We start from the raw sequence: 17884 nt of genomic DNA on the forward strand, positions 1-17884 counted from the left end.
CAAAAAAAACAAACAAAATAAATAAAGAGAGAGATACATTTTTGATTGTAAAACATATGCACATTTATTGAGACATTAAATAAAGTCATATTTGTAAATATTAATACTAATTAAAGGATGTTAAATTGTATAGAAAACCATTGAGAAACAGCGATTTGAATTTTAGTGCCTGATTTAAAACCTTGACGTTACTGAAGATGGCGCTGAACTACCAGAGTAGCCGTTACAGGTCGATAAGAACAATTTTCAGTGTTATATACATTTTTGGTGGACACATGTTTTCTGACAAGGTGTAAGTACACATTTATTACTTCATAAAACATACTACATGATAAAAGTACAAAACATTAGACTCTCCACAGAGAGTAAAAAAAAAACAAAAAATCAAATAGAAAATCCACAAAGATAAAACCTCACTTTGCTATCAGGGTATATAATATTACTGTACAAATACATATTGAGCAGCTGCCACGAACAGGCTGCCTCAGCACACTGCGATCAATCCATTCAAGGAAAATCTGAAGCCAGGTGCTGAAGAGTGCTTTTAGTTAGATCGAGGTGAATGCCGTCGAGGTAGTGCATGAACCTGTAAAGAACAACAGAACTTTTAACACCAGGAAACTGTCAGCTATTCTTTGGTATTTCAGGTCCAAATATTTTCATTTCGAAACTCACGCCTCCCCTCCCCATCTTCACACTCGGTCTGTTGTTCACACTCGGTCTTTGCGCAAAGGTGCGACACGTTTAAAAATAGCCAAACAGATGTCCGAGACTACAGTTCATGCTTCAAGACGAGCGATGTGAAGCCCACATCCTTTCACGTACTTATGTTAATATGCGAGTTATTTTAAAAACATTTTGATTCAAGAGTAGGTTTTCCATTGCTGAGTACAAACTCAGACTAATAGGATCAATTTGGGAAAAGACAAAATAAACACCTTCTGGTGTCTTCATCCATTTGAGAGTGAATACAACCACATATGGGGAAGACTATTAGAATTTGCGTAGTCATACTGTGGATATAAAAATTCTACACACCCCTGTAAATGAAACCAAGATGAATCATGTTGTCTTTAAGTGAAAACAATACAAATCATTTTAGAGGGGAAAAATGGGAAGAAGAAGAAGAAAAAAAAATAGAATAACCTGCTTGCATAAGTGTGCACACCCCTAAACTAATACTTAGTTGAAGCATCTTCAGATTTTATCACAGCATTCAATCTTTTTGAGTTAGAGTCAATCAGTTTGGAATGTCTTGACTTAGTAATATATTTCGCCATTCTTCCTTGCGAAATCATTCTAATCCTGTCAGATTGGCAGGGCATCTCATTTACAGCATTTGGCAGACGCCCTCATCCAGAGCGACTTAGATTTATCTCATTTATACAACTCAGCAGTGGAGGGTTAAGAGCTTTGCTCAAGGGCCCAACAGTGGCAGCTTGGTGGTGCTGGGATTTGAACTCACAAGCTTCCAGGCAGAAGGACAATGTCTTGACCACTGAGCTACCACCATCCCTATCACACACCATCTCCTGTGCACAGCCCTCTTCGGGTCACCCCACAGATTACTGATTGGATTTAGGTCTGGATTCCAAAACCTCGAACTTGTTTTGCTGAAGCCATTGCTTTGTTGATTTGGAATCTTTGCTTCGGGTCGTTGTCATGCTGAAAGGTGAAATTCCTCTTCAACTAAAGTGTTTTAGCAGAAGACTTAAGGTTTTGGGCCAAAATTGACTGATATTTGGAGTTATTCATTATTCCCTCCACCCTGATTAAAGCCCAAGTTCCAGCTGAAGATAAACAGCGCCAAAGTGCTGCCACCACCATGCTTCACTGTGGGGATGGAGCTCTTTTGGTAATGTGCTGTGGAATATAGCATCATGGCCTAAAAGTTCACATTGGTCCTATCAGACGATAACATTATTCCACATAGTTTGGGAGATTGGATGATTTTGTTGTTGATGATTTTTGGTCAAAAAAAGGCTTCCGTCTTGCCACCCTACCCCATAGCCCAGACATATGAAGCATTCAGGAGATTGTTGTCACATGTCCTTGCCAGAAATTGCTACAATTCTTTTAATGTTGCTGTAGGCCTCTTGGCAGCCTCCCTGACCAGTTTTCTCCTGACCTTCTCATCAAGTTCAGAGGGACGTGCTGTTCTTAGTAGTGTCACTGTCGGGCCATATTTCCTCCACTTGTTGATTATTGTCTTTACAGTATTCCATGGTACATCCACTGTCTTGGAAATGTTTTGTAACCCTGAACTGATTGATATTTTTCAAGAATAAGATCCTGTACCTGCTCTGTAGGCTCTTTGTGGCCCATGGCTTTTCCAGTTGGATGTTACTAAGAAGATGTTTGGAAAATCCTATAGGAACAGCTGTACTTTATTTGGGGTTAATCACTCACTTTAATTGATGGCAGGTCTAAACTAATTAGTATTTAAAAGGAGTTTTAATGTGACTGGTTGATTCTGAACACTGCCACATTCCTAATTATAAAAGGGTGTGTACACTTATGCAAGCTATACTTATCTATCGGAGATTCCCCCACCGCCCCAAAACATTTCTGGGTGTTTGTCACTTGATATTTATAGTTTGTAGTTTCTCAATAAAGGTGAAAAAGCTTCTGACATGATTTAACCTAGTTTCTTTTTACATCACAACAACCTGCCATTTTAACAGGGGTGTGTAGACTTTTTATATTCACTGTAACTGGGTTTATTTATTTATTTATTTATTTATTTTCCATAGAGTAACCATAGTTGTGTCTGAAACTATTAGCACTAAACTTGTACACTGTATTTTGGGGTCTGCCATTTTGTAATGTTTAAAAAAAAAAAAAAAAAAACAGTGGAGAATATCCAGTGCAGTCTTAATCATACGATGTACTGTGAGAGTTAGTATACAATGTACCCTAGTGGTCACTAAATATACTTAATGAATTGATGAGTTTAATTTACACTGCGCCTTTATATAGCCAAGGTCACAGCAATTCGAGAGATGAAAAAGGCTCTTTAAACCCCCCAGGCTTCGGATTTTATGATTACTTTAGCCTCGTAAAGTCATTTCTATTGCCACATGTTTGATTGATATGAGTAGCTTGGTGATTTTATTGTCCCTAGGTTTGATACAATATCATTTGCATCGATCACTAATAATAGTGTTCTATGTACCGTTTCTAATTTTCCTAAGGGATTAGTGAGTAGGGGACCATTTTGAGAACAGCGCAGGACACATTTCATTAATAAGACACATGGACTTAACCAAAGCTACATATTTGAACTCAAGCTTCCAGCCACCCCCACGACCCAACTTTAACCACTGAACTTGAATCTATGAATTGTTTCTCGTATTTCAACTTCGAGAGTACAGTTAGAGCTCTCAAAACTGTTACCTGCGTTTGACCTTCCCCTGCTCCTTCAGTCTTTCTGATCTACAAATGGTGCGCAGAGAGGGCAGGTAGTCCACAGTCGCTGCCACTCTGTTCCCCTGTGTGCTGAATGATCGGCTGGTGAGAACAGTGTTCATCACCTCCCTCCTCATGTCCATCACCCTGTAACACAACATAATGTGCACTGAGGTTACATGGTCAGAAGTTAAACGCAAACATCAACTCTCATTTTTATGTTGAAAATGTTGACGGCGCAATTAAATGGTTACATGGAAAAACATCAAATTACAGGCTTTTTAGTGGCTAAACCCAAACATACCCATGTTAGCTGGGACATACTGGGCCATTCTGGCTATATACTGAAAACATACTGGGCATTTTTCTTTTTGTTCTAATGCTCTACATTGTAAACGTAATGTATTACACTATAATGTATATGGAATGTATTACACTATAATGTATATGTATATCTAATACTCTGTAACAGGGGTCAGCCATTGGTGGACTGTGGTCCGAGTGCAGATTCAAATCTGGGCTTTGACTAGGCCATTCCATAACCCTCCGTTTCTTGGTGAATCTGCGAGTGTGATTAGGATCATTATCCTGTTGAAAGGTCCAAATTGAGATGGCCTCACATTATCTTCAAGCACTCTTTGATATGATGCAGAATTCATAGAGTGCAAGTTGCCCGATCCCTGAGGAAGTGAAGCAACCCTAAACCATAACATTTCCACCACCGTGCTTCACAGTTGGTATGAGGCACTTCTCCTGAAAAACTCTCTTTGGTCTGCACCAAATATGTCTGCTGTTACTGTGGCCAAACAACAGCCTGGTCTTTCCCTATATGCTCATTGGCAAACAGTAGTCTTGCAAAGGCTTTTTCCTGGCACACTTCCCATGCAGGTTAAAGCATGCATTTTGACACCAACTGTTGCAAGACTTGCTGGCATATCCTCTGATGAAATTTTGGGGTTCTTGGAGATTTGATTTTTTAAAAAAATTTTTAAATCCCTTGCCAGACTCATAGTCATCCACAATCTTTTTTCTGAAGGGCTTACAGAGCTTTTTAGATCTTGGCATGATGACACCACACGCCTCGATAACAAAGGGAACACCAGACACTAGATATGAGAGGAGAATAAATAAGACTCCCTAATCAGATTCTAATCACTGGCACCCAATCCTGAACACCTGATTCTTATTTTATGGATTTGAATGTGTGATAAATGTAGGGGTGTACTTACTTTTTCCATGTGACTGGCCTGTTTTTTGTTCATTTAAATTGTGAAAAGTACTACAGAATGTCGATTTTGTGTCATTTGATAGAGTGTATCAACTTTATTAATAGGCGATGTTTCAAAGAGGATCAAACGTTTGCTTGGTTTTTCACACGACTGTAGATCATTAAAATCTGTATTAACGTTTATTTATTTAATACGTTATTTATTTAATGTTCATTTCCTTTTGCATGACAGTGATCAGTTTGGCTGAAACCTTTAAACCGTAGCTGCTTGCTCTTCAACTGCTTGAGTTTGTTGTCATTTGTGTTTTTAATGCTTTCTGTACTCGATGTATCTCATTTTATCTGCAGATCACAACATACGTTTCTACACCACTGTTTATCTTAAATCAGGAAGTAACCTGAGAAGTGACGCATAATAACTGTAAACACCGTAAATCTGTCCGGTCATGTGCGCTCGATGATTTTTAAGTACTACGTCCTGCCCATAAAGAAAAAAACAAAAACAAAACAAATCTCACTCATTTACACAGTTGTTATATTCTCACCTGGTTTCAAGTAGTCTGTTGTGAGAGAGGCTGAATCTCTGCCTGTGTGAGGCTACAGGAAGGGTGAGCTCTTCCACAGTCTCCGTCCTCATTGGCTCCTCCAACTCCTGGACTTTATTCCAGGCTTCAGAGATCCTAGCCTTACACTTATAAAAACTCATACTCCTTAACACACCTTGGATGTCTTCTAGGTCAAACCCACTCATATGACCGCCACACTCCAGACGAAAATCATCGGTCATTCCGCACTTGATCTCCGCTCCTGTCCCGCTGAAGTCCTGGGGTCTGCACGCTCCCTCTGCTTGAGGATGCTCGTAGTGCAGAGATGAGTCCAGGAATGACATGTGGTCCAAATACTCTGCTAAAGAGCTCAGGCACTGAGACACACACTGACTCTTTTTCCTCTCAGCTTCAGACAACTCAACTCTCATCCTCACAGCTTTGGATGCTGGTGGATCCTGAGCAACCTCATCCTGTGCGGGTTTTGTGTCAGATCTGGGCTTAGGCAGGGACAGAAAGCCATCCTCTGATTCTGAGTCAGACTGAAGAGCACTTTTATTGTCTGTGTACAGCTGCTTTTTCCGCCTCATTCTACAAGACACTTTGAGAGGGCTTGTGTCATCAGAGTGCTCTTCCTGCTCTACTATGTTGCCGTATTTAGATAAGAGCCCAGGCGGTGGTTCAGTGTTCGAGGACAATCGTTGTCTGTTAATGAGGTCTGGCAACGGACGAATGGGTAGAGGCAGCAGCACTTCCAGGTTTGAGTAAAGCAAATTCACGCCGGTCCTTTCAGCTTCTGAGAGAAGATCCAAGCATCTCATCCTGTCCACAGCTGAAGGTTCACTCTGAAAGACGACAGGTATAAAGTACTTGAAGCACAAACAAGATTTAACAAAGACATTTTTAGACAAGTTAGGCCTGTCAGGATAATTACATTACCGACTTATCGTACGATACACGGACGTGACCTCGATCATTTTTCCTGACCTCGATATCGCCCATTGTGTTTACATGCGTGTTTGTTTATATAAGACCGAACGTCACGTTCACGTTCGTCGAATTTAAGATATAAACGCGCGTTCGAATGCAAAAACTCTGCGTTCGAATTTAAGATGTGCAGCGAGCACTAGCGCCGATTTTAATCAAAACGTACTGTTGAAAAAAAAATGACAAGATATTAATGTTTTTTTTATAGGAAGAAAAATGTAGAAAGAATAGTTCTAGCGTGTGAAACAATCCAGTCGTAGTCAGTAACGTCGGGGTTTGAGCCGCTTAATCTGCGTGAGCTGAATCTGAACAGCGGTAAACTGAAGCGCTTTACTAGCGGGTTAATGAACTCACACAAACATCCTATACACATATGAGATTAATCAGACATTTACACACAACATACACCTCGTATTACAACTCGCTTCTGCACAAAATGACACGAATACACACGTGAACTCGGTAGAACGATAAGTCACGTCGTGAACACGCTCTTTCCGTAACGACGCCCTAAAACGCCGACAATAAATAACTAAAGCGTAAAGAATTCACCATATTGTCTTACATTGTAAAGTTATTTCAGGAAATCAGGTTTTCACATGTTTTTGTTGATAAATGTTTAAGTTAATATATAAATTGTGTGTAAAATTGACATAAAATAAAATTTATTTAAATGAACAAACATGACATGATGAAATATCGACTAAATTTAAAGGATGTTTTCATCAGAAGACAAAAACTCTGTTGAGATTCCAATAACAATGTCTGAATATTATTAAGAGTTAAAAGCTCATGGCTCTCTGAAAGGACGTACTTGCATTATTATACTGTTATATTATCATTACATCAGCGGCATAAAATGGTCTTAAAACGACAATAATATCGTTTATCGCAATTATTTCTGGGACAATATATCGTCTGACAAAAGGAGTCATCGTGACAGGCCTAAGACGGGTTAAAAACAGACCAACGGAATTAACCTGCAACAAATCCTCTACTCCTTTTTCTTGCTGGGTGTTCAGAAGCCCCAACAAAGACTCTGTGCATCCGACATGACAGGGTGGTACACTGGCTAGAGGAAGTGTACCACCAACAGCGACACTTTCCACTTCAGCGGCCTCTTTCTTGATCTCACACTCGGATGCTCCTGAGCAAAAACAAAAACAAGGTGTTGAAAAGATGCAGTTGTTTGCCACGCTGCACGATCGAATCCCATTTCCGTACCTACGTGTACTTACCTGACTGTAAGATGGGACGTAGGACCTGGCGTCCTCCTCCACTGCGGGTCCAGAACTGCAAGTGCAGGAGGCTCTGCCGGATGTCGCATCTGTTCCAATGCAGCAAACATGACAAGTCCTGCGTGTCCGTCCTCACGTTTTCCACCAGGCACAGCAGCTGCAGGTAACTCACCACATCCACCTGGGACATGACGGAGCCGTTAACAGACTATATACACACTCTTCAGCGGTGACACTGGATAAAAACGGGTCTTACCAAAGAAGGAGCTTTGAAATGGATTTCATCACAGTAGCAATCAAACATTGCACCGAATGTAAGATCTGAAAAAGAACGACTCCAGATGATTACTTATATTACTATCTTCCAGCAAAGATGAACCAAGCGGGCACTATTCTAGCACTCACCACTGGTTGTTAGGATGACGGGTCTTTTGGTGGTCATCATAAAGGTTTTCACTGCAGCCAGGAATCCAGAATCGTCATCAAATATGACGTCAACTTCTTCAAACAAGATGAGGGAAGTGGCAGTTCTCTTGCTTTGCTCTTCAGAGGAGGCTTTAGTCTCTTTAGTGACTTTGCCCGATGTCTTGGGACAGCCTTTTCAACAGGAAAGAATCGCTTTAGATGAGACATTTTCCTGTCCTTAAATATTCGTCGCCCTGTCAGAACTATTAAGATGGTTTGATTAGGAAACGTTGCTTCTTATATCTAACTTTGCACATGACACTTACTCGTTTGAGCCTTTTTATCTTGATCAACGTCATCTTTGCCTGTCGGTCTTCCGCCTATCTTGAAGAAACTCGCCAATGATTTCGGTGCCAAGCTTCCTTTCCTCGATGTAGCACCTCGAGGGGACTGCGGTGGTTTCCTGGGCGATGACACAACTCGTCTAGGAGAGTTCACCTTCCCTGTGATAGGAAAAGGATAATTGAGTAACACAGACTAAGATGAACACCTCAAACCAAACAGATCCAAGTACAATTCAAGACCTGTGGATAAAAAGAGCATATGCATATAAACAAACATATACAGTACATGAATGCAGTATGTTTGGAGTATGTAGCATCCACTCACTAGGTGAAGAGCCAGGTTTGGTTGAAAGACCACTGCTGCTGGAACTGTTGAAGAAAGTGGGCTTATGGGAATTGACCCCTTGGATGTCCACTTGATGAGACTGGGTGGCTTCTTTCAACTGAGACAAGATCTGACGGCCGCTACGCTGAGAGGAACAATTTACCTCAAACACCTAGGGCAGACCGTTAAACATATATCTTTAATAGAGTTATTACACTGACTACGTTTACATGCACATCGATAATCGGATATCAATCAGAATTTGGCAATGTTTTAATTAGTATCGAGTCATGTAAACGCCGCAATCAGATTGGCCCGATTCAGATTAAGACAAGATTCAGATTCCCACCCCGGAATATGCCCGTTTTAATCGGAAATTTGTTGCATGTAAACACCTTACTCGGAAAATCCACTGAAAGGACATACATGCTCGTGCTCGGTCCGCAAGGAATTGTGGGTGCTAACAGATGCTTAGCTGTAGGCTAGGTATTTAGGAATGGTATAGTTACAACAATCACTTATACAGGAATATTCTGATGCCTGTATGTATATAAACATGGTAACCCGAATATGGCTGCAACCCGAATAAACTGAACTGGATGTGCATGTAAACGTAGTCAGTGTCGTGGTTTCACGATTATGGTCACGGTGTATGATCGGACATTTCCCTCACCGCTGACTTTTTCAAAATACAGATTAAAATGCAGCCTTTCTGTCTATTACTGTCTACCTGTTTGCTTTTGTTTGTTTTCTCCCCGATCAAATTCCTTACTCCAGTGGTTCTCATCCCTTTCTTTTTCAGCTGTGCCTCCTTGAAAATGTAGATCGGATTTCCCCCTCCCTCTGTACTCCCCCGTAAATCATACTACAACAACCTCAGTTTCTCCTCCTAGGATCTGAAAACCAGTCGGCTGTGTAATGCTCTACGACCCTAACAGCCTCCAAGCCTAAAACCCTCCAACCCCCTCAAACCTCAAAAGACTCCAACCCTAAAACCTTCCAACCCCAATAGACTCCAAAACTCTAAACGTTAGCAAGTTACATTACTACCTCTGCTGATACTATTAGCATGATGGACGCGTAAAGGGAATTTTGTAGAAAGATTTTATAATAAACTATGAATTGATTTCCCTTTAGTTATATTTTTAGAGTAGGTTTACCAAACCACGAAAATTTTATTTTCTAAAAAATAGAAACGTATTACACATGAGAACAAGCACCTTGAAGCCGAGCTCCTGAGCGCAGGCATATACGGCGGCGGTTTTGCCTACTCCGGTGGGGCCTGTGATGAGCAGCGTGTTACAAAGCATGTCCTCCGCATCCTCCAGCCCCTCGCTACTGTCACCTCCTAACCAGGACTCTACACAGGCACACAGCACAGTCAGGAATATACAGGCCTAGACACATCGATCTGAGCCACAGGAACGGCAGTGTTATTTACCGTTACTATCATCCCCTTGCTTTCTCTCCTGCTGCTTTCTTCTCTCTTCACGGTCAGCCCGGAGTTTCCATTCCTTCATCCAACTAGTAATCAAAATGATAAAAGAACATCCGTGATGTACCTTTCCTACTGTAGTTTACAGTATTCCTCCAAAAAAAAAAAAAAAAAAAAAAATATCAATCAATGGTCCTGAACAGTGCAGACCTGTGCAACTTCCTAACAGAAGCTGTGTTTCCAATGACGTCACTAGAATGCTGGGGCTGGTACTTCTCGGTCCAGGGCACATCCTCAGCAACACAATCTGGGAAAATGATCAACAATAACAAAATTACATTAGGTCTCAAATGTAGGAAGTCGATCACAATTAGTAGTAGATGTAGTGACAGTAAAATAACATTCAGCTTGTCTAATACAATGTATGGAAAAGCTTAAAATAAATAAATAAATAAATAAATAAATAAAACCAGAGACCTAATATATTTTCCCTTACCTTTAGTGCATGTTTCTGAAGGCGGAGAGTCAAGGATAATAACAGAGTCACACTGCTTCTTGTCCTCTGTGGGTTTGGGCTCCTCCGCCGTCCCCTTCTTGTTTCTCAGTGATCGTCTCGTCCGGCCTGAGCTGCGAGTCACGGTCTCAGTGGATTCGGGTGTTCCACCATTTGCAGAACCCGGGCTGTCCAAAATAACTACGGTCTCCTCCTCCTTATGAACAGACTTCTGTTTCTTGGCTAGCTTGCCTGGTCTCTCTCCGTCGTCTACACGCTTACGCTTTCTTCCCACGGACTCGGTCAAGCCCACAGGGGTAGCTGTTTTAGGCCCACACTCTGGTTCTGAGGACGTTAATCATTAGGGAGAGAATTAGGCATAAACATTTTTATCTTAAAATCTCTATGATGTTCCATAGCATTTAGTACGAATATATTCGCCTTAATTTAATCTATAAGCTGTTGCGCTCCAAATCAATGCCTGTATTTGCATTTAGAAGATATTCAAATTTTACAGTCTCTCTCTACCACCGATACGGATCAGCAATTTTGATGACATCATTCTGCACTTCAGCTTCTCATCAGATTTTCCGTCCAATCAAATGCTCTCTAGAATCCGAAACGTCTTCACTTTGAAGAAGTAAGTATTTTAACTTTCAAGTACGGCTTAGCCCCGGCTGTGAGGTAAGCTAAATGCTATCGGCTATTTTAAAAAGAGGGGGAGGAGCCACCCGATATGTCCCGCCCCGACTTCCGGTTTCAGTGGAAGTTAAACCAACACATCGACTTACGCTGCGCGTTTCAAGGCACTTCATGTGGATTTTAAATGTTTCAAAAAATTAAAAACACAATCTTACCTGAAATTGCAGCCTGTAAATATTCTTTGTGTCTCTTTAGGAATCGAGTAAAAAATCTCTGGACAGGAAAAGAGGGATTGGATGCGCTAATTTCTTCCAACAACCGTTCTCTAACAGGCTCCGAAAAGATTTCTCGCCTCCCGGAGACCTGAGAAGATTACAGAAAAATCATCTACACTATACGTAATTTCTCCAAAATGACAGCTGATAGATTTCCATATATTTCTCGATTTTAATTCCACCCACACACACACACACACACACAGCCTACCTCTTCTCTGCAGGTTCTCTGAGCAGGAACAGTGACATGGCCTGCGTGGTCCTCCAATGACACAAGTGTTGCAGATGGAATATGGTAACACTCCTTCAGGCAACTCAAGAAAGGATTTTCAGGCCAGGGAAGAGTCCACATAGAGCAATCTGTCCACAGCCATGACAAACCAAACATGTATAACTAATAATACTGTAGTGGTGATAATTAGACACAGTGTACAGGAGTGTCCGCTCACCCACGGATCTCTGCTGCACATGAACCACAGACTGGAATGAAGTACAGGCCTGAGCGTACGCCTCTCTGTTAGCTGCCGTCTTAGCAATCTGCTTTTTAAAAGACTCGGGTAGGCCACTTTTCAGAAACTCCCTCTTTGCCCGGAACTGCTCGTCATCTTGGGAGTTCTCTGAACCCTCACGGCTGTAAAGGTGATATTTAAAGCAAACAAACAAACAAAAAAAACTAATCTAGTAAATAATTCTATAACGCATTTAAAGATTTGAATGTTTTGCACATTACACTCACTGTCCACTTTATTAGGAACACCTGCACATTCATGCAGTTGTCTCATCAGCCAATCCTGTGGCAGCAGCAGTGTATAAAATAATGCAGATGCAGGTCAAAAGCATCATTTAAAGTGCACCTATTATGGTTATGAAATGCGCCTAATTTTGTTTCAGAGGTCTCATACGATAGATTTACATGCATCCAAGATCAAAAAACACTTTAATGTGCTCATAATTTAAATTGTTGCATTACCTTTTTTCGCCCCTAGTGTCACAAACGACTCGTTAAATGATCCGTTCTACATAATTCATTCTAAACTCCTCCTTTCGTAGAGTATACCCCGCTCTGATTGGTCAGATGTTCCAGTCTGTTGTGATTGGTCTACCGCTGTCAGCGTGTTTCGTAAAGCAAACGCCCACTACCGTAACGAGTGTCAGCTCCGTCTGTCAGCGAGCAGCCGATGAAGACTAGAGGCGGGGCTTTTTGTTACAATCCTCCGTAGGTTAGTACAGGAAGTAAAGTCTGGAATCACTAAATCACTAGCTGTTCAGAATCGGTTCCTTCCTTTGGGAGTCAAGAGCTCCGTCTGTCGTGCGCTTCGATTTGTGAAACTTTTCAGACGTTTTTTACATTCACAAACAGCTCTATAACACGCTACCTGAAAGGTAATATTAGAAGCACCGTAATAGGTGCACTTTAAAGTTCACATCAAACATCAGAATGGGGAAAAAGTGTGATCTCTGTGACTTTGACCATGGCATGGTTGTTAGTAACAGAAGGGCTGGTTTGAGTATTTCAGATTCTGCTGATCTCCTGGGATTTTCACAAACAATAGTCTGTAGAGTTCACACAGAATAGTGCGAAAAACAAACAAACAAACAAAAACATCCTGTGTGGAGGGTCTGCAGGCTGAAACACCTGAGAGAATGACCAGACTGGTCTGTGCAGACAGAAAGTCTATAGTAACTCAAATAATCACTCTTTGCTATTGTGGTGAGCAGAAAAGCATCTCAACAGCAGAAGACCACATCGGGTTTCACTCCTGTCAGCCAAAAACACGAATCTGAGGCTATCATGGGTGCAGACTCGCTGAAACAGGACAGTTGAAGACTGGAAAAAGACCAGGTGATTATTTTCCCCTCTAAGACATTTTCCCCATTCTTGACCTTCATCTGCATGATTTATTTATTATTATTTTTTGCATTGTGCTGCTGCCACATGATTGGCTGATTAGATAACGGCACGAATGCACAGGTGTTCCTAATAAAGTGGACAGTGAGTGTATTTTCTAAAGTTATACCTGCTGTCATCGAGTATAAAGACGACTGCTGAAGATCTCTGGGATTTTCTTTCCACAGGCATGGAGGAGAGTTTAGAAGCTAGAAAGTGCAAAAGCAAACCGAAATGTAAGAGAGACGTTACTTCTTGAGAGAAGATGCCGAACTGTATACTTTGCGGTGTAAAAATGCGGTACCCGGAACGTTCTTCGAAGCCTTACTCGGAGGTATATTTTTTCCTAAAACCTCATTTAGACTGCGAAGTTTTTTCTGACTGTTGCTGCTTTCTTGAGTCGCCGCTGCGGCGTTGCTTAGACCGTCTTCCAAGAACACAACAGAGTCCTGAAAACCAAAAGCCATCTAAGAGGATACTTCAAGACGAGACACCGGGATGAAACTGGTTTCGAGAATTTACGCAACCTCACCCTGCGTGTGTATAAGCATGATAAAAGCCATACCTCGTCCTCGCAGTAATTTATTCGGGGAGATTCTTTGGTCCTCGTGGAGCATCGCACGCCGGCCTTCTCCCCTGCAGCAGTCTGTTTACTCTTCTGCAGTGCTTTGGCTTTCTGCACCAACTTTTTAGCCTGTTTCCTTTTCTTCAGTGAACTTGATTCCTGATAAATAAGTAAAACAACAACAACATCGTGACTGATAATATAACGTTAATGTATGAAAGTGGAATTATATAGGAAAGAAAGCAAACATTACCGGCACTGAAAGAGGACTTAATATTTCAAAATCTCCAGTTTTAGTGGCAGAAGAAGGACACATCCTGGTGAATCTCATTCTGATCGATAAAATACCAACAGACAGTAAGTTCTTTTTGACACTTTAAGAAAATAAACTCACTGATTACTTTAACAGGAACACGTGTACACCTGAATTTACGCAGTTCTCCAATCAGCCAATCATGTAGCAGCAGCACAATGCATACAATCAGATATAGGTCAAGAGCAAGTTAATGTTCACATCCAACATCAGAATAGGGAAAAAGTGTGATCTCTGTGACTTTAACGGTGGGATGGTTGTTGTACCAGATGGGATGGTTTGAGTTCTTGACTTATAACTGCATGATCTCCCTGCAGTTCTTGCCTGGATTCCCACTGAAGTTAAGCAGGGCTGAGCCTGGCCAGTACGTGGATGGGAGAAAACTAAGCTTGCTGCTGGAAGTGGTATTAGTGAGGCCAGCAGGGGGCGCTCACCCTGGGGTCTGTGTGGGACCTAATGCCCCAGTATAGTCGGGGACACTATACTATACCGAGGTCCTGACTCTGTGGTCATTAAAAATCCCAGGACACGAGTAGAGTAAAAGAGTACGGGTATAACTTGGTGTCCTGGCGAAATTCTCCATTTGGCCCTTATCTATCATGGCCCCATCTCTGAACTGGCTACATGGCTCTCTTCACCTCTCTGCTAATATCTGGTGGGAGTTCTGGCACAATATGACTATATCCAGGTGGATGCTGCACACTAGTGGTGGCTGATGAGATTCCCTTTGAGGGTCTAGAAAAGCGCTATATAAATGTAACTGTAACGAACTCGGATTATTTGAGTTACTAGATCATTCTGGCCATTTTCCTCTGACCTTCTCATAAACAAGGCGTTTCTCCTCACAGAACTGTCGCTCGCTCAATGTTTTTTGCACCATCCTGTGTAAACTCTAGAGACCGTATATAATATCCATGCCCCGATTAAAGTCACGGAGTTCACACCTTTTTCCCCCCATTCTGATGTTTGACTGAAGATCTTGACTGTATCTGTATCTGCATGCTGGCTGACTGGATAACTGCATAAATGAGCAGGTGTACAGGTGTTCCTATTAAAGCGGACGGTGAATGTATATCAGTCATCGAGCCAACGTGTTAAACATCAAACACAACCGGCTGGAACGTACCTGATGGGGCTGTCTCGCTTCTTGAGTGGAGAGAGTATCTCAGCCCTGTAAACATTCTTTCTGTGCCTGGTAGACTTTGGAGTGGAAGCCTGAGCGACGTCATCCTGGCACGCTGCAGACGTTTCTGCCTTGGCGCGGATTCTCGTCTTGCGAGGAGAGGGATTTCTGTCAGGCACAGGAGTTGCTAGTCTGCGTGTCTGATCTCTGGTAGACCTCCGAAGCTCCTTGACGCTCGGCCTGTTACCGTCATCGATAGAACCGCTCTTGTTTTCTACTTCCGTCGATGTCGGAAGTTCGTCTCGCTTCGGAGTATCCGGTACGTGGTCCGTCTGCGCTTTCTTCACAGGCTTTCTACCTCTTTTCTTTCCAACACCGGTAACAGTTTTTTGCTCCGTACTCGGTTCTGGCGTGGTCCGGTCAGGATCGCTCTCATCGGCTTGCTTTTCAGGTTCCTCTGTCTCAGAGGAGCTTTCTTTAGCTGGCTTCGGTTTGCTCGGGCCTTTGCTGGGTTTACTTTTAGAGCCATCCTGACTCGGCTGCTTGAAAGCGTTCATAAACTGTTTCCTTTCTTCTTGGGTGCATTTAGAAGTGGAGCTGGATTCGACCACCGAAAGCTCCAGGTCATCTTCATGAAGTACGACGTTCGACTTTCTCTTAAGGTCGGGCAGAACGTCCGTGTTCACCTGTGGGTTCTCAGGGGAAGACTTTTTGCCATCTTTTAATTGACTCTCCTTTTTATTCCTAGTGAAAATCGATGCCATTTTTAACAGAGGGCCCTTGACTGACTCATGACCAGGGGAGATGGGATGCACTTCAGCTTGGATCGTAAGGGTTCTTGGTGACACAGCAGCATCCGTGCAAGGCACGGCTTCAGAGCTTTCAGAGGCACGGGTGTCTGACTTCGAATCGGGAGTGACCTCCTCCTCGTTCTGCATCTGGCTCTGTAAAAATTCTTCAAAGGATACAGTAACGGTGCTGCAGCTCAACACTGATGTCTCGTCCACGTTGACCTCCATACTGGCGTCATGAAGAGACCGCTCGTGCTCAGCGTCGCACGTTTCACTCTGGCTGCCGTTCGCTTTTCTGTTTCTCCTCGCTGCAGGCCTTTTCATTCTACACTTGTCTTCTTGGGACGATGCATTATCGTTACTGAAATGATCATCCGTCTGGCTTTGGGTAGCTAAATTCTTACTTTTACGAGTCTGCAACCCTCCCTTTGCTTTTCTGTCGTCTGCGGCGTTCTTGCTTTTGAAATTTTCTTCGTCTAAGCAGATCTCATCGTTTAATTGCGACAGCAGAGCAGTAGTATCGTTGCCTGCTTCGATTATTATCGATTCATCCGGGCTTTCTAATAAACAGTTATCCGTGAGCACGTCCTGTTCCTCCTTCTGTAACTTGTTTTGTTTCCCCTTGGCTTTCCTGGTCCGTTTTTGTCTCGGCTCGGCTCTACTCGTCTTAGGACAGACTTCCTCACAGGTAGGCGACTGAACCTCTTTGGATGGAAGCGGACCACACTTTTGTGAAGAGGTAATCTTTTCCTGAGCGGGCGACGTTTTCCGAAAGTAGTCTATGATGCTGTTTGATCGAGGTGGGCAGAAAGGTTTGTCCACAGGCTTGGGTAAAGGCAAGAAGTAGTTTGTTATGGTCTTTGTTGTTGTTGGTGGCGGTGATGTGTCGTCATCTTTTCTCAACTTCTTGCATGGCTGAATAAAATAATAATAATAATAATAATAATAATAATAATAATAATAATAATAATAATAATCAAGTGTTATTCATGAAATAAAATAACTTTGTATATCGTTAACATTTGAAAATAATCATTAGGTTAATAAATAATTATGACGTACCTGGGTAGCCTCAAAATCCTCAAGAACAGGTGCCATGGCAACAACTCCAGCCATTTCTGTAGTATCTCAAAATCAGAGATCTAAAAATTTTACAATCCTAGAGAGGGGGAAAAACCACACAAGATGTCATCATTCATCAGAATAGCTTAAACTAGTTAGTTCAGTTTGTAAACAAATTGTTGTTGGTAGTTAGAGTTAACTTTAACCAGGTGTATTGTAGTGTACAATGTCCTGTAAATAAAGATAAACACACTCACCACACACTCAATAACGCATTGTCCAAGTGCAGGTGACGTTAACACGAACCCATGTTAGCAAAACGGTGTCTGATAACTTATAAACAACAGGAAAAAAACAATAACAACAAAAACAAACAACTAGGCAACTTGGTGATCTCGCTGATTAGCTCACTATTCAATAACAACGACTTCTATGCTACAGAGCTGCGGAAATACACTCCACACGCGTGTAAATAACCCGCACAACACCGCTCACTGAGCTGAAAACATTTTAATTGATTAAAAAATGAGTTTTTTTTGTAAACCATTCACTGTAAAAATCCAAAAAACAATTACACTTATTCCTTTTTCCCGCAAATGGCGCCAAACAACACCGACCGCTTTCACCGCGCCAAAGTCACCAATCACAGCACATTTCGTCATACTCCCCAAAGCGGAAGTTGTGTATTTTTTTGGTTAAAGTCCTTATAATACATTTACAGTAACAACAACAACAAAATATGTATATGTATGGCAATAAATAAGGAAATCATACACGCGATAACGACGGTATTAAAATATATTATTGTGTTAATATA

The 17884-nt window shown here is 41.9% G+C and overlaps 1 protein-coding gene across 2 annotated transcripts; it reads right to left on the reverse strand.

Annotated features, from left to right (window-relative positions):
- Positions 1 to 45: 45 nt before the first annotated feature.
- On the reverse strand, positions 46 to 17697 carry atad5a (ATPase family AAA domain containing 5a). Of its 2 annotated transcripts, none has more exons than XM_017455161.3 (23): positions 17325 to 17697; positions 17068 to 17164; positions 15218 to 16920; positions 14032 to 14110; positions 13779 to 13937; positions 13542 to 13662; positions 13344 to 13422; positions 11775 to 11956; positions 11537 to 11685; positions 11266 to 11413; positions 10412 to 10753; positions 10126 to 10222; positions 9922 to 10004; positions 9701 to 9840; positions 8481 to 8652; positions 8138 to 8314; positions 7812 to 8003; positions 7663 to 7727; positions 7407 to 7587; positions 7149 to 7315; positions 5182 to 6026; positions 3397 to 3555; positions 46 to 586 (listed from the first exon to the last, which is right to left on the reverse strand). In XM_017455161.3, exons 2-23 carry the CDS (start codon positions 17119 to 17121, stop codon positions 508 to 510), a joined length of 5373 nt encoding a protein of 1790 aa, XP_017310650.2. In that variant the 5' UTR covers positions 17122 to 17164; positions 17325 to 17697; the 3' UTR covers positions 46 to 507. The 2 variants fall into 2 exon arrangements, with proteins under 2 accessions (XP_017310650.2, XP_017310649.2); XM_017455160.3 differs by having other exon boundaries at positions 13518 to 13662.
- Positions 17698 to 17884: the final 187 nt, after the last annotated feature.

The sequence above is a fragment of the Ictalurus punctatus genome, chromosome 24, assembly GCF_001660625.3.
Source record: "Ictalurus punctatus breed USDA103 chromosome 24, Coco_2.0, whole genome shotgun sequence".
Lineage (NCBI taxonomy): Eukaryota > Metazoa > Chordata > Actinopteri > Siluriformes > Ictaluridae > Ictalurus > Ictalurus punctatus.

Coding starts and splice junctions, on each gene's coding strand:
- atad5a (XM_017455160.3), bottom strand. CDS start 17,121: ATGGCTGGAGTTGTTGCCATGGCACCTGTTCTTGAGGATTTTGAGGCT. Junction 11,957..13,343: donor TTTATACTCGATGACAGCAG/GTATAACTTTAG, acceptor TCACCTTTACAG/CCGTGAGGGTTCAGAGAACT. Junction 10,754..11,265: donor TTTACAGGCTGCAATTTCAG/GTAAGATTGTGT, acceptor TAACGTCCTCAG/AACCAGAGTGTGGGCCTAAA.